Below are 27,403 nucleotides of genomic sequence, written 5' to 3'. Positions count from 1 at the left end.
TTGATCCAGACTCCCTACCACCGCAAATTTGTCAGCAGAGACAGCCTAGCTAGTCATGTGGCAGTTCTAGGGGCAGGTGAGGTAACAAAGAGGACATGGCTCAGTTTAACATGAAACTTTTGTTCAAACCATCACACATATGCTAAATTTACCTTCCTTTTGTGTCATAAATTATGGGGTGGGGTGGGTTAAAAATCTCTTCATGGACAGCCACATAAGCTTTGGGAAAGGTGAAAGAAAATGGGCTAAAAAGAATGCCTTTCATCAATCCAAAGGTTCTAGTAGAAAAAATGGGAGTGCAGAAAACATTTGTAAATGGAACAATGTCCCATACACAAGATTTATATATGAAAGCCTATTTTCTCAATGGGTTTGTTCAATCAAGAGTTATTACTAGACTCGAATTCCAATTTAAGATACCTTCTCACAAATGTGCCCTTCAGTTTCCACATCAGTGTTTTACAAGCACTGTATTTATCCCACTGTTTACCTTACTACTTTCCTAATTTTTTTTTCTCCCATAAAGCGTTAAAAATATACTTATCTAATTTCCTTCCATTTTTCCCTTCTTCTCTTTAAAGACTGCAGAATACTCATGAGTCCTCAAGGCTTGCAGATTGTACAGTCCACTACCCTGTGATCTTTGGTAAGTTGTCCTCCCGGTTTTTAATATCCACATTTCTATGCTTCCCTCCACGCTCTCCCCAATGCCAGTAAAAACCTCCCCTGCTTCCCTAATTCCTATAACAAATCGACTATGAAATATAATAAGTAGCAACACAAGCAAAAACCTGCAATAGGCCCCAACTGCATATCTTGGTTTTAATAGTCCATCATCTCAAAGATATGTGGGATGGCTGGATTCCCACGGGGCCCAGTCCAGATCTGCCTGTGGAATCTGTCCAGGTTTCCATGCATCGTCAGTATTCCATAAAGATTGTAAAAGTAATTATAAGTTTTAAAGCACATCAGTCTGATTTCTACCTGCTGTTCCAAACCCTCCAAGGGCCGATCCCAAGGTGGCGCCGAGAGAATTGCTACTTCCAAATCCCAAGGACGTGTTGGCAGGCTGGGCAGAGCCCTGGGAGAAGAGGGAGGTGCTCTGGGAATTGCTGCTCAGAGAGTTGTTGCCATAGAAAGAGCTGGACGCCAAGCTGTTGTTGGGCTGCTGCTGGGGCTGGGGCTGAGGCTGCTGGGTTCCTAAAGGGCGAAATGGTCCATTTGTTGTTCCAGCAAGACCACCGGCTGCTCCATTTGCTGAAGCTGCGGCCGCTGCAACAGCTATAAAGAAAGCAAATCATCTAGCTATAAAACGGATTGGCCACATTTCCAAACTATCCAATACATTGCTATCCTTTTTTGAAGACCTTTTAATTCTACTGTATCTATTCAAGTAGACACAAACCTTGTAAAAAGCTACACAGTTCTGTCTTTGATCCCCTCATTTGAAGCTCATTTTCTATTTCTACTTTCAAAATAGCAGCGGAGCAAGTTCAGTATGTTGTGGCTTTAAAGAGTCTGTGGTTTAAAATAGGGACAATATCAAATATACCCATTTTAAATATATCTACTTCCCAGAAGTTCATTTCACAAATATCTACGGAAAAAAACATTTCTCTAGCTCTAGCTGGTTTGGCTCAGTGGATAGGGTGTTGGCCTGCGGACTGAAGAGCCCCGGGTTTGATTACAGTCAAGGGCACATACCTCGACTGCAGGTTCCTTGCCCTGGTCAAGGGCATGTGGGAAGCAACCAATAGATGTGTCTCTCTCACATCAATGTTTCTCTCTGTCTCTCCCTCTCTCTTTCAGTTTCTCTAAAACAATGGGAAAAATATCCTTGGGTAAGGATTAAAAAAAAACAAAAAAAAAAACACTACCCATAATTCCAGAATCAATGTCATCCATATGCTAAAGTCCCTCAAACTCCTAAGACATTTAAGCATGTGGCTTCTCTTCTAGATTTTCGCACTATTAATTCCTAATTAAAAGTATATAGCTTAAAATAAAAACTTACCTCCCTACCCCTACCAAAACCTATTATTGTCATGTCTCTCTACTCATCTCCCCCTTTCTCTATCCTTGTGCCCTGGGCAGGGGGGTAGGGGAGTGAATCTACATTATTTGAAGATAATGACAGATTTCTGTGAAATTAGCCTTGGGCTTCTGCCAATGGTGCCATTTTATATTACTAATCTAACTTACTATGTTTGCAATGGAATGAGTCCTTGCTCTTCACTAACTGGTACATGCCACAACATCAGAATCTATCAATACCATTTTTTGCTTCTGATTCTCTTTCAAGTATCACAGGGTAGAAAAGCTATATTGAGAACTGTCAAATGAAGTGCAGTTGAACATATTGAATGAATGTCATTCATCACCCTTTGCCCTGGACAGCAGCTCACCTGCTTGTGCAGCGGAGGAACTAATGATGACGGGGGCAGGAGCTACAAGTCGTACAGGAGCTCCCAGACCATTTCTCGCTCCTGCATTCACCACAAGGGCACCGGTTTGGTCATAGTAAGCGGCAGGAGCCAAGACTGGATAACCTGGAATAGAAAGGCAACATACTGTAGGCACATATAAACTGACAATGCCTCCTGGGCACCAGCATATTGTAAACAGCTCTGGGGATGGACAGACAGACTTAGGTGTATAGGCTGGCATCAACACTTAGTTGTATGACCTTGAATCTCCGGCTCTCCATTTCCTCGTTTGTAAAATAAGGATAATACCTGTCTTTATAAAGTTCTCGTGAAGATTAAGCTAAAGATGAATGTAAAAGATATAGTATACTATTGGATATCTAGCACAATAAGAATAGCATTACTTTTCATCCACTGGGTGCTAGAAAGAGAATTTGGAGCAACAGAGAATATCTACACTCTTCAAAGTGCTAACCAAGGTTATCACCAACCAGCATTCATTGACAATTTTTTAATGTTTTCCTGACCACACAAATAACAGAGGGAACAAATGATTACAACAATCATAGTATTTCCATACCACTTAATAATCTAAGCACAAATATGCTGCAAGTTAGCATGAAAAGCCTAGTAGGATCTTTTCATGCCATATGAGATGGAATCTCCAAATCATATTAAGAAATTATAGGTGACCATTTGACCCAGTAATCCCACTTCTAGGAATATATCCCAAGAAACTAGAAACACCAATCAGAAAGGATATATGCATCCCTATGTTCATAGCAGCACAATCTACAATAGCCAGAATTTGGAAACAGCTTAGGTGCCCGTCAGCAGATGACTGGATCAAAAAACTATGGTACATCTACACAATGGAATACTATGCTGCCATAAAAAAGAAGGAATTCTCATCATTTGCAGCAACCTGGATGGAATTGGAGAACATCATGCTGAGTGAAATAAGCCAATCAATGAAAGAGAAACACCACATGACCTCACTCATTTGTGGATGATAAAGAACATTATAAACTGATGAACCAAAAGATAGATATAGAGACAGTATATCAACAAGTAGACTGTCAAATTACAGCGGGGAGGGGAGGAAGATCTGGGAGAGATAATAGATCAACCGAAGGACTTTTATACATGCATATAAGTACAACCAATGGACACGAAACTCTGGGGAGGGAGGGGATGTGTGGGGGGGATGGAGGAGGGCAAAAAAAAAATCAATAAAATATATTTAAAAAAAAAAAAAGAAATTATAGGTGAGTTCTTAATACATAAATGCTTAATAACTAACAAAATAATACAAGTCAATTTACTCAGTAAATAATAAATGAATTAGTTTAATTTGGCTACACTCCATGCTCAGTAAGGATCCGTAAAATTATGCTGAAATTTCATAAGTACCTATTTCAAAGGAAGAACCTCAAACTACATCCAACCCATGCAAAGAATAAAATCAGGTGACAGTGAGCCAAAAATTACATATATTCAATATATATATCATAGGTTGGCACTACAAATCATCTTTATAGTGGTTCAGAATAAATAATAAAAACAAACAAGATGTACCATAAATATCTTCCTAATAATGCTGTTCAAAAATATCATCATAACCCTAGCCAGTTTGGCTCAGTGGATAGAGCGTCAGCCTGCAGACTGAAGGGTCCCTAGTTCGATTCCGATCAAGGAATTCTGGGTTGCAGGAGGCATGCAGCAGGCAGCTGATCAATGATTCTTTCTCATCATTGATATTTTTCTTTCTCTTTCTCTCCCTCTCCCTTCCTCTCTGAAATCAATAAAAACATATTTTAAAAGAACAAAACATCATCCTAACGACTACAGGCTTGGAGTAATGTTAAAGTGGCCAGGGTACTCCTTCTATACCTAATCCTGAGAGGGAAAATAGATCAACACCAGTGAAAACAGCATAGTCTCAGCAATTGTGGAGATGTGCATGTTTCCACCAACTGAGATTAAGACTGGCTCAGACCAATTAGGTGCTCTCATCAACGAACTGCGGTCTAAGTGAGGGCAAGTATGTGTCATCCTTGCCAGTCATGAAATTATGACAAACCTAAGCAAGCTAAAAGCACTGCTTATTCTCTGAAACTCTCCCAACATGTAAACCTTATTTCTCCTCAAAGTATTGGGAACAAAATTCAGCCTCACCTGGCATGCCTGCAGCCAGTCCTTGTCCAAAAGCAAGGGCAGAATTTACAGCTGCAGCTGCCACTAGTGGATCTGTTTGCTGTCCTTGTTGATTCTGATTTGGAGTCAAAGGACGCTGGCTGGCTCCTCCACGGAGAACCTGAAAGACAGAAATAAATCAACCACTTTTTCTCATTCGGTATATCTAAGACCCACCACATGCTTAAGTTGGGTACACTTTTTAAAAAAATTAAAATTCTTGGGATGATATCCTATATAATAAAAGGCTAAGATACAAATTGTCCCTTCTATCATGAGTTCGACCAGGGGGCCAGGCCGGGCCGGTCGGCCAACCATAGGTGAACAATATTGTTTACATTCATAAGACATTTAGATTACCCTAAGTCTATTATTTCCTTATATGTAAAAATAGTGAGAATAACAGCTTATCTTGCAGAAAGTATGAGAGTTAATGTATTACCCAGGAGCTAATCAGTAAACCAATAGCCAATTATTATCAAAATATTAGGCAATTTATTTCTACTGTAACCTAAAGAATCTACCCAACTTGCCGAAACCGGTTTGGCTCAGTGGACTGAAAGGTCCCGGGTTTGATTCCTGTCAAGGGCATGTACCTTGGTTGCGGGCACATCCCCAGTAGGGGGCGTGCAAGAGGCAGCTGATCGATGACTCTCATCGATGTTTCTAACTCTCTATCTCTCTCCCTTCCTCTCTGTAAAAAAAAAAATCAATAAAATATATTAAGGAAAAAAAAGAAAAAAAAAAGAATCTACCCAACTTTATGGGAGAAAGAATACTTCAATCTACAACTATAGAAGAGGTTGCACAGGCGAGTGTTTGGGTAAGACTTATAAGATATATAACCAATAACCCAGAAGAGCCTCACTCTAGAAAAAGTAAACAGCATGCACAGAGATAGGTAAATACTTATAGTTCAAAACTACTAGAGAACTAATTAAGCATCGTGCAAGCATCATTTTTATTGGGCATGATAAACATGGCTTATGTTTGGTTAGGAGTTGTAGAAAGGTCAGGGGACAGGTAAATGGACATGGTGCCTGAAAAAAAGAGGAATTCCTGACGATTGAATCCTGTATTAATGAGAGCAACGTGTTTCCTTTTGGTACACTCTTTAGAAATCTATGTAGAACTTTGATTAAAAAAAAACCCAAAAACATAGTTCTTAAGTATTTTAATTTTATCGATCAGTGTCAAATCTGGGTTTTATGGAAACAAATATATAAAATTGAGCAAGTAATATTTTTAACATGTAATAAAACCATTAAAAAATGTCTGAAAATCTATTTGTAAAAACTATCCAAGGAGTTAAGTTTGCTACCTATCTTCAGAGAAGTTACACAACTTGCCCTAGATACAACCAGTTAGTGGCAGAACAGAGACCAGATTACAGGTTATACATAACTCCAGATATCACAATATGGTCAGAAAACAGCAAAAATTGTGAAATAACAGACTTCTGTAACCTTAGCAACTTCATATTTGTGTGACCCTAGGCACACGAATTCTGTTTCTTTAATCTTATGATGGGAAGTCATATAATCATTAGAAGCAGGGTAAAGAAAAAAAGAAGTAGAGCTCTTAGCTTTAAAAAGAAAGCTTTCAATAGGAAAAACTTATTAGTATCTTTATTGTTCGCTTTATTAGAACTCAATTTAAAATGGTAATTACTTCAGTCTTTCAAATCCATAAGTATTTGGCATCCATTTGAACACAAAGATCATCTCAGAAATAAATACAGACTACCTACAAAGAGGAGCTATTAACAAATTCATTAATAGGGATTACCCATTCTGCCAACAAATTCCATTACATACTTGGTACTAAAATTGTATCTACTGCAAAGAAAATCATGCATTAGCTTCCCCAAAATGATCATACTATAAAAATACTGGACCAAGATAAAGTAACTAGAATTTCAAGAGACGTGTTTTCCCTATAATTTTGTGGAATCTAAGAAAATAAATATGCTCTCTTAGTGAGACTAATAAAAAGCAGATGATTCTTATTATATCATATAAACACATATGAACATGGTATGTTTCAAAAGACAGCTTTAATTAGACAATGAATATGAAAAGCCTAATGCTCATTTTATTGCATGAAAAATATTCTATTTCTAAGAATTTAGTCCATGAAATAATGCAAAGCACTTATGCAATTGATACTTATCAGTATTATTTTTTAAATATATTTTTATTGACTTTAGGGAAGAGGGGAAGATGAGGGAGAGAGATGAACTTCAATGAGAGAGAACCATGGGTCTGCTGCTGCCCGCACACCTGCTATTGGGGATGGAGCCTGCAACCCAGCATGTGCCTTGACGAGGAATCAAACACAACCTTCTGGTGCAGGGAGATGATGCCCAACCAACTGAGCCACTCTGGTCAGGGCTCAGTCTTATTTATAACACCACAATATTGCTCTGTTAAATATGAAATAACAATGGACTTGTCAAAATAAAGTATGTGATATTCTTTGATGGATTTAAATATAGTAAATGTTATTAAAATGAACATTAAATAACATGGGAAACTGTAAAAGCAGTAGGCAAAACCACATGAACAGAATAATCCCAATTTTATTATTTTTTAAAAATATATATTCTATTGATTTTTTTACAGAGAGGAAGAGAGAGGGATAGAGTCAGAAACATCGATGAGAGAGAATCATCGATCAGCTGCCTCCTGCACACCCCCTACTGGGTACATGCCCTTGACCGGAATCGAACCCAAGGCCCTTGGGTCCGCAGGCCGACACACAATCCATTGAGCCAAACCGGTCTCGGCCCAATTTTATTTTAAAAATTCATTTAAAAAATTCATTTAATAATGCTAAAATACCAACCACTAATACATTAATATTGGTTTCTTCTCACATTGTGTGTGTGTGTGTGTGTGTGTGTGTGTGTGTATGAATGTATGTATATGTGTGTGTTGTTGTTTGTTTTTTTAGTTTTGCAATTCACCACAATATTCAGCAATAGGTGGTACTCTAGTAAGCAGAAGAAAATTACTTATTTAAAATAAAAAAGATATACTCAGTTTTGCATTTAATTATCCTTTCCCAACTCAATTTAAAAGCTCTTATTACTATAAGTTAAAACAGACATAAGAGACTTATATCCAATCCAATAGATGTTATAAATAAGCAGTCTGAAGAACCAGTCCCTCCCTTTCAATGGCAAGTGACTTGTAACAGAGCCAGAGTGATGTGAGCAGTTAAGTACAGTCTGGCAGAAAGAAAATTTACTGTCACTATGACACTCACTTTGCCACTAGATAATCATGTACTCTTAACTGGACAGTTCTCTAAGCAGCATTCTCATATGTAAATTGTATGATATCATTATTTCAACTATTTACATTAACCGAGAACCTGATTCATAAATGGCATTCAGTAAGCACAACTAAGTCTAAGCCTAAACTCAGAGACAAACATGAGAGGGAAGTCAGTATTCAGTGCTTCTCTATTTAAACCAACATTACCTTTCAATTAATAAATAACTAAAATTCACACTTATACAGCATAAATTTTGTTAACACTTACTTGCTGCTGCCCTTGCTGAGCCTGGGGGGTGGTCTGCTGGTTAGCAGAATTTGTTGCTGCTGCAGCAGCAGCAGCTTGTTGCTGGAAAAGACTGGCAGGGTAGACGCCCCAGGGAGTAACTCCATAATACTGGTGAGGGACCACAGCTGGGCCTAAAAACAGCCAAGAGAAAGGTAAGATAAGTTAAGACTAATCTCAAAGTTTCCAAAGACTACATCTGACTCAGCAGATTCGAATGCAAAGTATTAATTTAAGAATATATTGATTTGTTCTACCTAATCATTACTTCTATTTTTTTAAATAGAAAATTTTATGCATGTTCCCCACACCAAAGTCTTCTCAAGTAATAAACCAGCCCTAGAGGAAGAAGCTAATGAAGAATGAAATATTGGAGGTAATAGGGAACATACCTGATAGAAGTAGGAAGGGGTGGGTTTAAGAATACATGGAAAATTTGGCCTTGATCAGGAAGAAGGAAAAAGCATGCTTGTCCACTTTTGGAAAGCATGTGGTTTGTCCTAACATTGAATTCAATTTACCACACATTAATGTCTATGGAGATAGCAACTATGCCAGAGTCAAATAACAAAAATGGCTACTTTTGGAAAAGTTCAGTCTCAAGGGAAAAAACACTTATGTATGTATAAATCCACAAGCAAATGAATACGAAACAATAAGTTAACAGGGAAGGGTTAGCAAAGGAAGGCTTTCTAGAGCAGTGGCTGCCAACCGGTAGTCTGCGGACAACTGGTGGTCCGTGAGGTTCGAAAGGTTGGCGACTGCTGTTCTAGAGGTGGCAATGCCAGTTAAGGAGCTTTTCAGGCAAAGAATTTACTCAGGAGACCATAGGGTCCAAAGATACTGAGACCTAACCCACCATGTTATTTACAACAAGCTAAAATCAGGTTAATATTGCTAGAATGAACAGCGTGAGCCAATGGTAGCCAGTTTGAAGGGGAGAAAGCGGCCCGCATGTCCAGAGATCAATGTACAGATCATGGAGAGATTCCTATACGTAATGGGTCCCAATCCTCCTTAATCCTCTGAATGGCATGGCACCTCATTAAAAATACTGATTCCAAAGAACAAGACACCACTGTCACCACCCTAGTAGATTATAATGATCAACTGTGTTTGATAATAAACAACATTTGCTACACGAGGGTCGATAATACAAAAAGCAATGAACAGTTTAAGCACAAGAACAAAGGGATAAGATTTGTGTTTGATACAGTTTTCTTGAGCAATTTTTGGGAGGCAGAAGAGGGGGAAGAAGCAAGGGAACTAGGATTATATGAGAACAGCTGCGAAAGTTTAGGTAACGCAAATAAGAACCTGAGCTGTGATAGACTAGAGGTAGTAGGAAGACCTGGGTAAGGGGAGAAATTTCCAAAATATATTTAGCAACTGGTGGTTTCATTGATCAAAAATACCTATACAAGAGGTGACTAACTAGTTTGCCTTAGGACAGGTTCAAGACTGAGGTTACAGCTAAGCAGAGCTACACAGCTAGCATGGAGATGGCGCTGGAAGTCAGGAGAGAAATCCTCACTGGAAACATGGATTCGTGAAAGAGTATAAAGGACACATGCCCAATTCAAATGACTTTCAGCAGGTGAGAAAACCCCTCGTGCAGCAGCATGTCTCACCTAGTGTTGCTGCTGCGGCCAATCCAGCTGTGTAGGGATCCGTCCCTGGGTGCCCAGCGCTGATGATGTATGGATTGGGGACAAACGCAGCGGGAGCTAAACCTGCTGAAAACATACCTGTCAGTAAAAACAAACTTGACTAAAACTGCAGTCCTACCAAACACCTACATAATTTAGGTATTCATTCCAGGCTGTAGTAAGAGCGGGGAGACAATATAGGTTGAGATTGACTAAACAATTTTTAAAGTAAATAATTCCTGTACTAAAAATTATGGTGACATTTTTCTTTTGTCTTTTTTCCCCTAACTTTGCTAAAAATTATAATTGATATACTGGGCAGCTTTAAATTCTCACAATTTCTAAAATAATATTAAAATTAGAGCAATTAAAAAGATGTAATGGGATGGAGGGAAGGATTTATTTCCATTTATAACAATTTTCCAGTTTACCTCAAAGAAAACGTATGGGTATTTATAAAGACAACTATCTTCAAGTATAAAATACTAGACCCAAGCAAAGGCTCTGTGCCTGGCCTTCACATATGTAGGTGGAAACTAGGCTTTTCTTACACAGCATACCACAATCCATGATTGGCAGTCTCCTTCTATTCAATCATGTCATTTAAACACATTAAAAAATACTTCTACTTGTACTTGTTTACACATATAATGTTGTGTGTTCTTCAGACCTTAAAAATGTCGGGATGGGGTGTATAGGCAACAATATGAAAATATGCAGGTCAAAGAAATTGCTACAAAAGGACAAAGCTACTTTAAAAACCAGTAATTAAATAAGAAGACTTTAAAAAAATACACGCTGCTAGGAAAATGGACTTATAGGTACTTCTTGTTACTTAATAAGAGAAGTTGATATATTCACATTCAACAAAACCCCAACATGGACAAAATTATTATTTAATCTATTTCATCCAATCTTACCAACAAAATTGATGCTAGTCACCACAGCAGTAACTACTTTTAAATCCGGAAAGAACTGAGGTAGAGCAATAGTAACTGAATACTAAGAAATTAGTTGAGGTACAGAAGGTGTGTCAAAAATAAAGGATGTGGCTAGAGACGACTGAACAAAAGGAAAAAGGGATTCACTTTGAGGGATTTTTGCCTAGACTTTTATACTCAGTCTACTGGATTTCACAGCAGCCAGTATCCTAAAATGATGGCCACACTGACAATAACAAAGGAGGCATAGTCTTAAGGACTTACCAATGTGAGGTTGATGAGCAGCTGCTAGTGCATACTGCTGCTGCTGAGCAGCTGTCAACTGCTGGACAGCAAGCGCGTTAGGTCTTTGGAACAGCTGAGGTAAGAAAAAGACATGGTGAGGTTAGAGAAACTGTCTCAAGAATAATTTTAAAATCTCTCTGGATAAAAATTTCTGCATGACCTATTGAGGCATCATACTTTACACAAAAATGTTCTCATGTTCTACCTACTCATGTAGTATCACAATGCTTCATAGTTCGGCTTTCCGTCTTTCTTTACCTCAGTTTGGTGTGTCCAGCTCCCACGTGCTGAGTATTTCACAAATTATAGGTCCCTGAATCACACACATACATACAAATGCCACAGTGGTTGTCAACAGATCTGAGGAAACTGCCTAATCCAAGACACACAAAAATTAAACAAAGGTACAACAAAATGACTTACCACATTGCCCCTAGTGCTGTTATCTTCCTACCATTCTTTACAAAACCCCAAAAAACTTGGTATTAATCCTTACCTACTCACATTCGGGAAAGGAAAATGAAAAGAATTTTCTTGTCCTCTGGTTGCCTCTTCCTGAGGAGATATTGATTGCCTACCTCAGCTAGTGGCTTATCATGAGTTAACTGAACAACTGCCTAACTTTGGGGGGCTCTTGAGTTTCCAGGGAAGTACAGCTGCTTCTAACAAAATCTGGATTATGAACTCAGACCTAGCACCCTTCTTAGTTCGCAAAAAAAAAAAAAAGAGTTCAAAGAATCTTAATACAAAGTCAGTCATTCACTCACTCCTAAAATATTTATGAAACAAGTAATACCTACTAGGCATTGTGCAAGAAATTAAGGATCCTATATAATAAAAGCCTAATATGCTTTTATTTAAAAGTCCAAATTGTCCCCTGGGAGACCAGGAGTTCCAATGATCACTATGAGGTGCACTGACCACAAGGGGGCAGCATGGAACATGGCGGGAATCAGAGATGGGGTGCTGGTAGTAGGCAGCAGTAGAGGCACTGCTGGTCCCAATGGGCCCCAACCAGAGCAGGATGGTGGAGCAGGTGAGTAGACGGTGCCAGGCCAAGATGGGTGCAATCAGAGGCTTGACTGCCCCATCGATCGCCCTACAGATGGCGATTAACGGAGGCAGGTGGGGCTGGTGGGGTGCTAGGTGGGACTGTGAGGCTGGGGGTATGAGCTGGGGCCCAATCCCTGGCAGGCACCAGGATTCGAATCCATGCATCAGGCCTCTAGTATAACAATAAGTAAAATGTTCATACATTTTAGTATAAATAGTACTGGTACAAAGAAAGGGGAAGCCAGTAACCTGACTTTGGATTGCTCTGACAAGCCTCCTTCACAGCAGTCATACTGAAGACTTCTGTATTTGCTGGAATCAGACAGAGAGCACTTACTGAAAGGACCGCCCTAGAAAAGGTCTTCAACCTACCTGCTTTCTAAAGCACATTTCAACAGCTCTGCTGACATCATTGTATGATATAAAACAGACACCACCGATCTTGAGTTACAGATGTCCTCATAAAGAGAGCCGATTATTTCAGACACTGGGAGATAATGCTTAATTTTCGTCACCACTGAAGTTTTAATAGAAAGACTATCCTATGATTTAACTACTTCTATGCCTCAACTCTATATATGAGTAGACTGATTTTAAATAAAAAGAAAACAAAAAGTGAATATTTTGAACATACTCACCAACTTCACCTTTTACCTCTTTTCTACATATTTATCTTTCTAAAAACCAGAATAGAACTTAGTCTTTTCTTTTACAATGTCAAAAATAACCATGTAGAGATTTCAGAGTCCACCCAAGAGAGGCAGCCAGGAAAACAAGTAAAAATTGTGAGAAGTTGATTTTTTGAAGATAATAAAAATACCTCAATGTTCCACTACTATCTCTTCAATAGCTCTCCAAAATTCTTCTAGCCTAAAACATTCTGAATTATTTAACATCTCAGAAATGCCAAACCTCTTCTCTCCATCCTGCTATAAACAAAATAATTCACTTCATTTAACAAACATTATGATCTAGATGCTGTGACATAGGAAATAAAGATGGTCCATTCAAAACCTAAATCTTGACGTTTTCTTAATTAATCAAAAATAGTACGTACTCCAATGCCATTCCATGACTTCTCTTTGCTTCATTATATGTCTGTATACTGTATCTTGTAAATACAAATAGTGGGTAAATACCATAAAGTAGTAATTCCACATGAGTTTATGGTTCTAACTACCAAGTTACCCCTCTTTGAGAATACACCTATATTTGAGAGTTGATTAACATGACAATGATTATGTGACTAGAGAAGGAATTATTTTTCGAGTGCATTTTGCAGTAAACAATTAACTAAAGTAAATTACTTATCTACTGTAGGCAGATTTGATTATAGATTACAGTAGTAATTCTGGCAATTCTTTTTATGTAAATGTTCCAATATTAACTGGAAATACAGTGTACTGAAAACAAAATTGGGTAATTGGCAAGTGATGGATTCCAAATAATCCTGAAAAACTCATACAAATGCCATCTGCTGGGCAAAGCACTGAGCTCTGTAAATATTTTCATGATTTTCACAAAGCAAGCTAATCACAACTGAGAAACACAATACTGTGAGATTTGGAGAAAATGCTTATTTTAAGGTTGGTATGATGATAAATGTACCACTACTGATTAAAATTTACTTGGGTAGAATACATAAATTCTCTAAGAGACAGAATACAGAGGAAAACGTATCAACTATTTCAAGATTTAGAAACCACGCAAGGAGACTGGTTTGACTCTCTTCTCTACCACTGTATAGCCTTAACAGAAGAGATCCTTGTGGGGGTTCCCCCTTGCTCCCCCAAAAAAGCTGGGCAGTCAAAAACTGTGTGTCTGACGTATAGGTGGCATCTTATAAAATATAGCTACACTATTACTGTTGTTATCAATAATTGTTGGCAAAAAAACATATCTGAGTTTTCAGAATATGAAGAAGTAATATCTAAATATGGAGCTAGCAAATGTAAAAAACCATCCCTCCCTCTCCCCAAAATAAAATATACTTCCAGCCTGGCTTTTTACCAGTCTAAGGCTATATACATAGTGGATAAGGAATAAGGACAGACACTGAGGCCAGAAAGTCTGGATTCATATTTCAGCTCCACCACTAACTTTCTATGTGACTTGGGCAAGACAATCTCTCTATGCCTCTCTCTCCTCCTCCTAATAGAGAAAATAAAGGTATGTCTAACTCATAATAAAATTAATTTTATAGTTGTAATAAAATTAATACATGTGTAACAGAATATTTTATGTGTTATGTTCTCATTGACAAAATGGGAAGAGTACCCGCACACAGACACATGGCTTCTGTGAGTCACCTTTTATAGCTCCTCTCCCAACAGGGCAGCCCAGGAGGGGAAAAACAGAAGGTAAAACTGTTCAGAGTCAATGTTAAAATAAAACTCCAGAGTTTCATGAGCACCTTCTCTCAACAGTTCACAAAGATAATGGAGAACCAGATATTTTCTTGTTATTGTTGATGGGTCCTTTTTAAAATATCTCCATGCAGAAAAAAACAACAACAACAAAACAACAAACTATGAAAGCAGTGGGATTTGAAGGTGAAACAATTCCACATTATCAAAGGCTTGGTAGTCTAGCTAGCACCAGGTCCAAAAGAAACAGCCTGGAATAAGAAACCAAAACTTACAATAGATGTTTGCACAGCTTACAGAATATACGTAACCTTTCAATAAGTCTTTTAGCTTCAATTTCCTTATCTGTAAAAACATAACAGCTGCCCTACCTCAGGGTGCTGTTGTCAAGATTCGGAGAGAGAAGCCCTCTGAATCAACTAAAGTATTACATCAATGGTGAAACTATAAATTTTTAATTAAAAAGTATTATCTTGGAGCCAGTCCTCAGTACATGACATTCGTAAAAGTTTGCTACTGTTTAAAGCTTCCAGGTCAAAGCCCATTTTTTTTACCAGGTTATTTGAACAATTGCTTAATGCTTCACAATACTTCACCAGATTAAAAGACCAACTAATGATTTCTGGTTTACCAGGTACACACAAACCATGTTGCTGACTATTTTAAAAAAGAAACTTCTTTACATTTCTTTAAAAGATGAAGAATCTCATTCTGTAATAAATGATTCCTAAATAAGGTACAAAAAAAAAAACACACCAAAACATAGCCTTCCTCCAAGTAACTTAATATCTAAGAAAATCACATCATAAAATTTCAATGACAAATAACAATAAAGATAAGCTTCAACCGGCCAAATTGCTATCTAATGTAAGTATTTAACAGTGATTGTACACAACATTAATAGAATAACCTTCTCAATTGTAAACTGAAAGACAAGCCAAGAATAGTCAATTCCTGTTAAAACTATGCACAAACTTGTCCTCATAAGAATGACATTTAATCACTACCATACTGTTAAAAGCAATGCATGCCATTTCCTCTCCTATCTGACTAGGGCTGTGAAGGAAAAAATACAGTATTTCAATTATGATTTTCAGAGTTATTTTCTCTTTGTTAAAATTTATGCTTAACAGGGTGAGAGTTTTAGTACACTGGTATACAATTTTGTAAGACATGCTACATTAAGATATTATTAGATTAACTGAATTCGAAATAAAGAATATCAACAATTAATTGGATTAATCTATAATGACAATAACCCTGGTTTTGTTTCTGATATCTAGGAATGTATTTTAATGAAACCTGTATTAATTTTCTAAAATATACTTATGAAAATATGACAGTTGTATAGCTCTTTATTACAGTAAAAAACATTGCTCAAGCTCAAGCATCATAACACAAATGGTATCGAACACCACATATGAACTGTTTACTGTGTTTTCCAGGATTGAGGAGAAGACAGTATAAGAGGAAAGTATGAAGAAAAAAGGAGAATAGTCCAGAAATATCAATAAGCATTTCAAACTACCCTGAATTAGGGCTCTTTACCCCAATTCTTTGTATTTGGGATAGGCAAAATTATCTTTATTTTCACAAAATTTAGCATGTCTTTCAATCAGCATTATAAGCAACCAACTACATTAACATCTGTAACTTAATCACCCACAGAAATCACATATATTTTCAGATTACTTAATAATTGTTACACATCTCAAAATCTTGTTTATGCTCACTAAGATAGTTAGTACACCTAACTCTTTTTTGTTCTTCAAATGATAGATATTTTTATATAATTGGATTATTTTGTAATCCTACTTACACTATACATTTTAAAACATTCTGAGAATTCAGTCCACAGATCTCACATAATTTCTAAGGGATTCACTGCCCACAAAAAAGGAATCCCTGATCTAAATCAATTTAGAAAGAATAAGTTTATGATTAGCAATGACTAGACAAGTAGCAGTTTGCAATAAACTAAAGTACCTTTTTCTATATTTTGAGGCTCCTCTATATTACATATCTCAATATAAACAGATATAAAAACAACTTACTATATCAAATTAAACCTGATTTGAAGGAAATAAGACAAAAGAAATTATTGTCAATCTGCAAGCCAGATCCCCTCATAAAATCACAAATAAAGTTATCCTACCAATTGTAACAAACAACTAAAAACTAAAAACAGATAGCCTTAGCCTTAAATACCGATTTAAGATAGTGAAAAGAATAGAATGTACAAAAAAAAATATGTGCCACACTAGACATCCAGTTCAATGCTCACAATCACTAATACTATCAGGGAGCCAGGCTTGGCTCTCAAGGCTCTGTGACCCGGACTGAGTAACCAGGTACTTACTTAGCTCCTTTTTCCCTTATCATGTATGTACCTTCGACTGTTGTCAGCCTATAACCACACCAGTCACTTCCAGCTCCACACCTTCGCTCTCTTAACTGCAGCAGTATCACTCCATCTGTCTTTCAAATTAAATCTATGCAACCTTGGTCTTCATCAAGCCCTCCCCTGGTCTGACGGCATTTTACTCAGAAACGCAATGGGATAAACAACAATAATCACATATATGATGGTGGAATCTCTGTGTAACAATGCCCTATGTTGCAGCAACCAAGACATGTATCGGAAGCAAGAATCCAACAACAGTTTAACTTTCAAAATAATAATGTTCACTTTCAAAAACTGCTGAATTGGGGTTTCTGGTGAAGGCACCTGGGTTTTTGTAAATTTGAATAGGTGTTGTTTGATATAATCATGCTCAACTACGTGTGGATGTGTAACAGTACATTTCTGTTGTTTAAGTTCTAATAATTATCCAGCCTCCCAAAAAAAATGATAAAAATTTTGAAGCCAGAGATCAATAAATTAAGAGAATCCCAACTCTGATTATGAAGTAAAGAACAACTAAATAAAAGAGAACCAGATTTCATTTGTAAAAGGTTGGACACAAATATTTCTTAAACAATAAGCTAAAAATTAGATTGGGAATGGAAGCCAAGAACCAAAACGGCCTCAGCACTAAGTGTGGCCAGGGAATTTCAGACCAAAAAGACAGAGTAAATAATTCAGATAAAACTTCTTGGTATTAACTAGGACAGTGGTAGGCAAACTCATTAGTCAAAAGAGCCAAATATCAACAGTACAACGATTGAAATTTCTTTTGAGAGCCAAATTTCTTAAATGTAAACTTCTTCTAACACCACTTCTTCAAAATAGACTCGCCCAGGCCGTGGTATTTTGTGGAAGAGCCACACTCAAGGGGCTAAAGAGCCACATGTGGTTCGCAAGCCACAGTTTGCCGACCATGGAACTAGGTTAAAGGATCTGATTAGGAATAGCCTACACTCATAAACCTCAAATTAGATAAAGAAATTGCCAAATTAATTTCCTAAGCTGGACAAGTTAAAGTCAATACAATAATATCATGTCCCTATATTTGATGTGACACAAAATATTTTGAAATGTAGTATATCTTCAACACTGAAAGTAATTTCTGGCTTCATGTAAAACTCCTGTTTTGAGGATTTATTTTTTTATTAATTTCAGAAAGGAAGGAAGGAAAGGGTGATAGAAACATCAATGATGAGAAAGAATCATGCCCCACAATGGGGACTGAGCCTGAAACCCATACATATGAATTGAGCAGTGATCTATTGGTTCATAGGTCAACACTCAATCACTAAGCCATGCTAGCTGGCCTTGAGGATTTCTTCAAAAAGGGCAAAACCATGAAAGAAGATTATTTCTTATAAAGATGATAAAACCAGTGCAAGTCAATTCTTATGGATAAGTGGGCAAATCTATTGTAAACTACAGGAAAAGTAATGTACACATTCAGTTTACTCTCTCTAAAAAAAAAAAGTGTGGAATTACTAACATCCATCTGATAGGTGCACAAAGCATATGTACATCAGAAAATCCCTTGCGCCCCAACCAGTTTGGCTCAATGGATAGAACATTGGCCTGCGGACTGAAAGGTCCCGCGTTCAATTCCAGTCAAGGACACATGCCCTAGTTGTGGGCTTGATCCCCAGTGCAGGATGGGAAGGAGACAGCTGATCAATGACTCTCATCATTGATGTTTCTATATCTCTCCCTCTCTCTCCTCTCTGAAATCAATAAAAAAAGTATTTTAAAAAAGAAAATCCCTTGCCCTGGCCAATGTAGGTCAGTGGACAGAGCATTGGTCCATGCACCGAAGGGTCACAGGTTTGCAGTTTTGATCCCCAGCCCAGGATGGTTGGTCAGATGGCTTCGAGAGCCTAGAGGCAACCAATCTATGTATCTCTCACACATAAACGTTTCTTTCTTTCTTTCTCTCTCTCTCCACCCACTCCCCTTCTTTCGACTATCTCTGCAAAGCAATGGGGAAAATGTAACTTTGGGTGAGGATTAACAAAAAAGAAAGAAAAAAGAGAAAATCCCGCCCTAACTGGTTTGGCTCAGCGGATAGAGCATCGGCCTGGGGACTGAAGGGCCCCAGGTTCAGTTCCGGTCAAGGGCATGTACCTTGGTTGTGGGCACATCCCAGAGGGGTTTGTGCAGGAGGCAGCTGATTGGTGTTTTTCTCTCATCGATGTTTCTAACTCTCTATCCCTCTCCCTTCCTTTCTGTAAAAAGAAAATCAATATAAATGCATATTTAAAAAGAAAGAAAATCCCTTAAAGGGATTTCATTTTGTAAACTTCATATGGTTAACCTTATTATCCAGTTGTCTATCATTCAAAAACTCACTTGAAATCAGCTCTTTAGCCCTGCTTGGTTTGGCTAAGTGGATAGAGCACAGGCCTACGGACTAAAGGGTCCCAGGTTTGATTCTGACCAGGGGCATATGCCTGGGTTGCGGGCTTCGTTTCCAGTAGGGGGTGTGCAGGAGGCAACAAATCAGTGATTCAATCTCATCATTAATGTTTCTATCTATCTCTCCTCCCTTTCTCTCTAAAATCAATAAAATATATTTTTTTAAATAAAAAATAAATAAAATCAGCTATTTATGACAACTAACGGAACAGTATGGTCTCAAAGATCATAAGCCAATTTCCCCACACATCAAGAATTTCTAAATGCCAAAATGAGATGTTAACCTTTCACACCTAGAAATTTATATTTATGTTCCAGTCCAAAATTAAGATGTATCAGAAATTCACGGTCCATCAAATGGCTTCTAGCCATAAGACAGAACTTATGGTACTTAACAAGATAGGAAAGCTACCAGGCCCCCTTTTAATAATTCAGACAACTAATTTTACTTTTAAATTTTTTTAAAGGAAGGACCAAAAAACCCTAGAGGTTAGTCATATTGTGCCTTCAAAATCAGAAGGCACTCAAGCAGTATTTTCCAGGGGTTTATGAATAAAAAAGCCAAGTAATTTCACTGTAAGGTACTAACTTTCAAAATGCAGTGACTCACTTAATTAAAAGACATAACTAATAACAGAGTTTGGACATTTCAAACACATAGCATTACAATCACATTACTCTTCAAAGAGATTAACAGAGCATCCAAGAGGACTGTTATAAAAGATAATACCAACTCACTCTCCAAGCCCTGGGGCAAGAGAGGACCTAGTACTTGTAGAAGAAAGTCGTTTAATAACCTCAGCAATGGGAATCAGAGGCTTTGTAAACCCATATCACCACTGGGCTGATAGTCTGGCTATCAATAGCCTAAAATAAAGCCACCCTCCTCCCATCCCCCCATTCTTATTACTTGATAACGTGCTGGCTAGAGGGAGAGTAAAGAGAGTGACAGAGACACACACAATACCTGTTGTTGAGAATTGTAGTCAAAAAGTCCCACAGTTGCTGCTGCTGAGTCCACAGGTACCTGCGTGCCTGAATAATCAAACTGCAGAGGCTCCATGCCCACATGTTCCATGGGGTCCAAGGGGACACTCTGGGACTCCATGTTGGAGAAATCCTCCACAGGCTTGGCACCATTGGTGCTGGTCAGCTGGGCTAAGCCCTCAGAACCATTCTGGTTTGGACCCAGAAGATCCACTTCATTAGCAGAGTTCTGGCAATTACCAGGGGTACGGCTAAACAGAAAAAGTAAAGGGCATTAAACCTTATTTTGAGCAGGGAGGAACACTACAGAAAGCCAAGTTTAAGGACAACGTCCACGATATAACTTATTATCAATAGTACTTAAAACTATTCCTACAAAACAACCAAGACCATTTATGGTGTTACCATGTTATACCATAAAATGAATTTTTCATTGCTTGCCTTCCCACCACAGCCCACCCCTTAAATTTGCATTTACTGCTATTAATCTATAATCCCTTCAACCAAGAGACTCAGATTTGAGAACAATGGATAAACTGGAAAAATCACTAACTGTGGCATCCATGAAAAAGAGATCCCAAAATGCAGATAGTAAAATATGCGCCCCAAAATCAACATCTTAAACATAAAAGTAATGAAAGAGTAGTTTCTAAGGGGGAAATTCCACATGTGAGAATGAGTCTATTTCAAAAAATAATTTTCATGTAAGTGGAAATTCTTTTTCTGTATTATGTGAATATATTGGCCAATGCTAAAACTGTCTCCTCCCCTTCTAAGAAACTAGAAGAATCAGACCATTACAAAATAGTACAAAATAAATTATTTATTTAGGATATGCACCTGCAAAGGAGATAAGTCTAAGAATTAAAAATAATATGATAATATGAAGATATAATTTATCATCCAAACTAGGACAATCCTAAAAGCAGCAAAAAAAAAAAAAAAAAAAAAAAAGAGTACACTATTAATAAATATCCTGGGAAACCCAGGGCACATGATCACCCTATCCAATCATATTGTAGAACAATATGATTCCAAATCAGACTAATATAGAATAATACTATAATACAGAGGACTATAACCTATGACATGTATTTCATGTCTAAAAGAAATCCTAAAGCTGGTACAATTAAAGCTATTGTGTTCCTTGACACACTCAAGCCCTGCGACCACATGCTATCCCAAGTCAAATTCCAGAAAACACTGCTGCAGGCCGCCTGAGAGTCAAGATGGAGAGGCTACCCAAACTCATCTGAAAGACTTAGGTAACTCTATAATTCTGTGCCTCAAATTTCTTCAAAAGACTGTGATTCTTTAAATTAACAAAACACAAAAACTAGATTAGAAATATTAAATAATTGAACATTTTCCTACAAACAATGACCCAAAGTATATATTAATTTTGACTTTGATAGATATTAGGGTAAGATTTTAGATTAACTTAAAACTAGTCAAAATTAAATTCTCTATCTGTACATTACTGACCGAGGAGTTTCAGATTTTTAAAATTATTTACTAAAGGTTATCTATATAAATGAAGAAAAGAAGAACTTGCCAAATGTGGAAGACAAATATACAATATCATTTAAATACTGCAAAAATTGAATCACAGATTAAAATCTGCAAATCAATTATGACCAGAGACAAAATGAGAGGCCATCTATGGAAGGGGTATATTTAAGAAAAGCCATTTAATTTCTATCTCTGGTTCTTCAAAATGAGAAAAATTATATCTGATTTAACTACCCCAAAGGGAGCTTATCAGTTTCGAATAAGTTCTCAAATGTTTTTCCATCTACTCTAGCATGGCAGAGAAATATGTCAAACTCCCATTAGTAACCATGGTTTCTCCCAAGAGAGTGGTTTGGGAGAAACTTGGGGAAAGTCCCAAAGCACCCGTTCCAGGTAATTTTGATATTTGAGAATCAGGGAATGTTCTTTATGGAATTAATCTACTACCTATAGTCCTATACAAATGCAAACAACATTTGTATAGTCCTATACAAATGTTGTTTTAGCAAAGCACCAGGCATTGACAAGTCTTAGAAAATTCTATCTTACCAATCAATTTATAATCTTTGTAGTATGGCCTACACTAGACCCAATTCTTAAAAAGGACACATAAGAAGGAAAAAAGAAAACTAAAGTAAAAATTTAAAAAAAAACTTAATCAAAACAAAAACCCATAGCCCCCATTCAAAAATCAGAAGTGTAAAACATACAAACCTAAAATCTTTGACGTCTGCATCAATCCCATTCTGCACTGGTAAACCATTGGTCTTGTCCATCACATCACCCTCCTCCTTCAAATCTCCTAGCTTATCTCCATCAAACGTACCCTTGTTCTTCTTTTCATTTTTGTCGTTTTCATCACTGTCTGCATCCCTTGGGCCCTGTTTAAAAAATAGCTTCAGCTTCACTAATCATCAACTAATGATAGTGGGCAACCACTATGGACACCAGACTACACTACATGCTAATTAGGACAGGATAGTGTCTAGATCCTTTTAATACATTACAACCTAATAACAGACAACAAAAAGGCAGGAACACTGTAGAAAGTCTTGCCAAATAGGGGAGACAGACATACATTTATGTTACAGTTTAGGACAGTCTTACCATGCCCAATGTCCCACCATCCCACTTTATTTTTCCTTTCTACCCAAAGCCCAGCCAAAACTGTGTATCTCTTGGTCTTACTTTTCTACTCTCAAATCTAACTCTATGTAATAGCATGACTAAGAAGATCCACGTATGGCAGCTAATAATATAGTTGAAAAACTGTTAAGTCTACAGAAAAAAATCTCCTACTCCATACTGCCCATGTAAATTCCCCCTTCTGAATATTAAACTAAGTGTAGTATGACATCATTCAAGTTCAATTACTCTTATCTTGGTATATAAGCCCTGCGAATTTGTACTATCACCACCACCCCAGTTCCACCTATGTCTCACAGTTCATCAATAATTCACCAATCACCTTAAATATAACATTTTTAATCCTTCAAAACATGTTAAATCCAGCTATGAAATTCTTTCACCAATAAGTGTTGTCTTCTTCTATTGGCCTGCCCCATACCACATTATTTTGAGACTACCTCGTTTATACTGAATCGGTGATGCAAAAGAAGTTATCTTTAAAGTATTTCAAACTGTGGCTAATGAAAGATTGGACCCAAAAGAATTGTGATGTCAAGTACATTGATGTCCAATCTGTGATCTAAGGAAATTAAATCTGTCTCCTCTTACCAACACCCTCACTCTGGACATATAAAACAAATGTGCCTTGATTTCCAAAAGGAAAAGAAGATTTGGTACAGTGACTTAATGTGGTACAGAGAGCTTGGTACAATCTTACCCAAGAGTAATAAGTAACTACTGTTTTAGTAAAAGTAGAGAGAAGCAACCTCACTTGTCCCCACAACTGACTTGCGGTTTAAAGGAGAATAAACACACCCAGACCAATTAAAGCTCAGGTAAAAGGCAAAATCCAATCAGAAAAAGATGAGAGCTGCTGCACAGCATTTCCAGTCACCACAACCAAATTTCACTGGGGAGAACTCAAAAATGGGGGCCGGTTCAGCAGATACAAAGTTGTGATTGGGTAGGCTTACAAATGCAAAATAAACAAATGCTCTCAGAGTAGTCCTTAAAGATCTCTAGCCCAGAAAGGGGGGCTCATACCTTGACATGCTTACATCTTTCAACTGCCAGCTCAGAGCCCATTGTGCTTTCAAAATCATGCTCTGTTCAAATGCAACACAGAAAAAGAAAGATGGCATGGCTAATATGAACAAAGGAACATATACAAGAAGAATATGCCACTCATTTCAAGTGGCATCAAGATGATAAATTGCAGTTTTAGCAACCATTGAGATGTAACTTTTACAGCAGAATCTTCAAAGTATAAGACTGTCAGTGGTTCAAAAGGAGGGAGTGACAGCTAGTTAAGCACCACAATGAAATCCCTAAGCAGAGATAAAAATATGACAGGATTCTGGAGACAGAAAGATGCTTCAAGGTGTCCAGAGACAATAGCTCCCTCCTACCTCAAAGGTAAAACTGACGGAAGCTGTGTATTCATTTTCATATCCTCAACACTATAAATACAGTGCCTGGCAGAAGTTTAGAAACTATGACAGCCGGGACCGGTTTGGCTCAATGGATAGAGCGTCGGCTTGGGGACTGAAAGGTCCCGGGTTCGATTCCAGTCAAGGGCATGTACCTTGGTTGTGGGCAGATCCCCAGTAGGGGGTGTGCAAGAGGCAGCTGATCAATGACTCTCTCCCATCGATGTTTCTAACTCTCTATCTCTCTCCCTTCCTCTCTGTACAAAATCAATAAAAAATATATTAAAAAAAGAAGAAAAAAAAGAAACTATGACAAAGAAAACTAAATGACCACAAAATTCCTACAAAACTGAACTGCTAAAACAAGGATCCTTCCATTGTCTGATAAGAATCCCATGGGTGGAGATATGGTCTAGATAACAAACAGGTCTACATAAATTAGACACCACTGATGTCAACAATAAGAGTATTAGAAGGATTCCCAACTAACACACCTAAATCATCTTCCACAAATCTACAAGTCACTGGCTTGGAAGGAGCAGTTCAGCTCCAATTCCTCATAAATTCAAAAGGTCTGTGTGCAAAAATAGGAAAATAATGGGATAAAGAAGTAGTTGGACGTTTTACTAACAAGAAATCGGCTGAAAGCGACCCTCACCAAATCATGGAATGCTGTGTGTTAACTTTCCTCAGTGACCCTTTACAAGGGGTTGCTAAGAAGATGCTCAGATGATCTGGAAGCCAACTGCTCTGGCCTGAAAATGTGGCCTCTGATAATTGCCAAAGATTAGGTTTTTCAAATGTAGCTCTGTTTATTATACAGTCCATTCAACTAAAATACAGTCGTCGTTTTCTACTCTGAGTAGAAATGCCTCAGAAGAATAGTAGGTTCCTTTTATTTGAAGGTGGGGGCTTCAAGGGAGTCTTCCATTTCTTGATGTGGATGCAAGGTGTGTATTCATTTTGTGGAAATTCATAATGATAAACCATTTATGACTTATACACTTTCCAATACACAAGTCATATTTCTCTTTTATATATATATATATATATATATATATATATATTTTTTTTTTTTTTTATTTCAGAGAGGAAGGGAGAGGGAGAGAGAAACATCAATGATGAGAATCATTGACTGTCGGCCTCCTGCACACCCCCTACGAGGGATCGAGCCTGCAACCCAGGCATGTGCCCTTGACCGGAATCGAACCAGGACCCTTCAGTCCTCAAGCCAGGGCTCTATCCACTGAGCCAAACCTGGTAGGGCCATAGGAGAAAAAAGTTCAGCAAATCAACAACTTTAAAAATAAATGACATGAAGTCTGATTTCTAAATAAAGAGAATACAGGTTTCAGTATCATAAAAATAGTCTCAGAAATGTAAGGGCTGTAAAAAGAGTATATATAAACTGGTACATTTTATGGGATTTAAATTTTTTCTTTTAATATTTAAGGTGCCTGTAACTACATGGTGTTTAAGAAAGTATTAACCCAGATAGCACAGAATCTATATTCTATCTCAACTGCTAACCTTTACTGGTCACAAGGCTTTGGAAGATTATTAAATTTGAACCTTAAAACAGGGATAATTTTGTTTAAAACAGAGTAGTTATAAACATCAGTAAAATAATACAAGTATAAAAGTTTTATAAAGTATAATAATGTTATACAAAGGTAATATATTAGTAAAAGTTATGCACTAGGATGTATTTATGTACTATTATCTAAGATACCAAGATTAAAATCTTAAATGACCCAATTAAGTGATTTAACTAAGTATATAGTCAGTCTGACCCTACAGGACACTGTCATTTTCCATAATGCAATAGCTCTATGATTAGTGTTGGGTATCACATTCTTTTTAAAATTTACAAGTGTCTGGGCTCATTCCCAGAGTGTCTGACTTAACTGGTCTACACCGGCTCCCACAAATATTATAAACAGCTCTCCAGTAACTCCGATAAGCAGTCACAATTAAGAACCACTGTAAGTAAGTCCAACATAAATCATCATATATACAGAGTTTATGCTTTGCTTTTTTTTTTTTTTTTGTCACATATTACCTAGTACATAACAGTACTGGAATTCTATTCAGTAAATGAAAGAAAAAACAAAAAGTATTAAAAGCATCTTTTTATTGTGGGTTTCAATACTGTAGTAGTCAAATACAGGCTTCAGTGAGTGCTCAAAATGCAAGTTGCCAAACCCAATCAAAATCTCAAGAGTGGGGCCAAGAAGGGGTCTGTGAGAGCCAAGATCTTAAGAGGTAGAGGGAAGAATATGTTCCATTGCTAGACATTAAAGAACTGAGATAAGAACAGACTGAGTGAAGAACTATATGTTGTAGAAATCATAGCACATCCAATTTATGGCTCAGCTTCCTCAAAAGCCTCATAAACAGGAGGAATATTTCAGAGAAAATATCTATTAATTCTGAGTGAAGTCAGAGAAATGAGAATTGAATTTCTTCTCTTAACTGCAGTGATCTTACCACAAAGCTCCATATGACAGAAGTTACATTCAATAAAATAATCTCCCCCCCCTTTTTTTTTTAAGAAAAAGAATATTTATCATTATTTGCTCGACACACTGAGTCTAGAAATAATAACATTAACTAAAAAAGTGGTTTCACCTTATACATTTGCCTGGTTTTGGGTGATTTTTTTTTTTAATCTTCCTCAAGGAGTGAGGATATTTTTTCCCATTGATTTTCAGAGAGACAATGGAAAGGAGGAGGGTGGAAAAGAGAGAAACAGAGAGAGGAGAGAGAAACAAAAACATTAATGTGAAAGATATACACAGATTGATTGCCTCTTGCACCAGCCTGGACAGAGGCGTGGATCAAACTTCCAACCTAGTTACCTGTCCTTGACCAGGAATCAAACCCCCACCTCTCTCTCTCTCTCTCCCTCTCCCTCTCTCTCTCTCTCTCTCTCTCTCTCTCTCTCTCTCTCTCTCTCTCTCTCTCACACACACACACACACACACACACACACACACACACTCCTTCATGGGCCAACGCTCTAAACACTGAGCAACACTGGTCAG

The 27,403-nt window shown here is 37.4% G+C and overlaps 1 protein-coding gene and 1 non-coding gene across 32 annotated transcripts in view; both read right to left on the bottom strand.

The window, feature by feature from the left end:
• PUM1 (pumilio RNA binding family member 1) overlaps nucleotides 1-27,403 on the bottom strand; it is a 119,380-nt gene that overhangs the window by 34,507 nt on the left and 57,470 nt on the right. For 18 of the 31 annotated variants that reach the window (XR_006742226.1, XM_036446627.2, XM_036446626.2 and 15 more), the window contains 8 exons: nucleotides 22,513-22,679; nucleotides 20,267-20,537; nucleotides 11,044-11,137; nucleotides 9,821-9,937; nucleotides 8,172-8,323; nucleotides 4,605-4,743; nucleotides 2,406-2,549; nucleotides 985-1,281 (listed from right to left, as the gene is read on the bottom strand). Coding sequence is in view for 30 of the 31 variants with exons in the window: in XM_036446627.2 (XP_036302520.1) it covers nucleotides 985-1,281; nucleotides 2,406-2,549; nucleotides 4,605-4,743; nucleotides 8,172-8,323; nucleotides 9,821-9,937; nucleotides 11,044-11,137; nucleotides 20,267-20,537; nucleotides 22,513-22,679 (1,381 nt within the window). In the remaining variant the exon portion in view is untranslated. Of the gene's footprint in view, nucleotides 1-984; nucleotides 1,282-2,405; nucleotides 2,550-4,604; nucleotides 4,744-8,171; nucleotides 8,324-9,820; nucleotides 9,938-11,043; nucleotides 11,138-20,266; nucleotides 20,538-22,512; nucleotides 22,680-24,850; nucleotides 24,931-27,403 lie in introns of those variants that run through there. The other 13 variants (XM_036446637.2, XM_036446631.2, XM_036446632.2 and 10 more) reach the window with 9 other exon arrangements.
• On the bottom strand, nucleotides 4,414-4,491 carry LOC118725096. The gene has a single exon (XR_004989843.1). It is a non-coding gene; the product is annotated as a small nucleolar RNA SNORD103/SNORD85 (small nucleolar RNA).

Source organism: Pipistrellus kuhlii, unplaced genomic scaffold (genome assembly GCF_014108245.1).
Source record: "Pipistrellus kuhlii isolate mPipKuh1 unplaced genomic scaffold, mPipKuh1.p scaffold_m20_p_2, whole genome shotgun sequence".
In the NCBI taxonomy this organism is placed as follows: domain Eukaryota; kingdom Metazoa; phylum Chordata; class Mammalia; order Chiroptera; family Vespertilionidae; genus Pipistrellus; species Pipistrellus kuhlii.
Note: the sequence above shows the minus strand (reverse complement) of the source record. Positions and strands in the feature narration are given on the sequence as shown.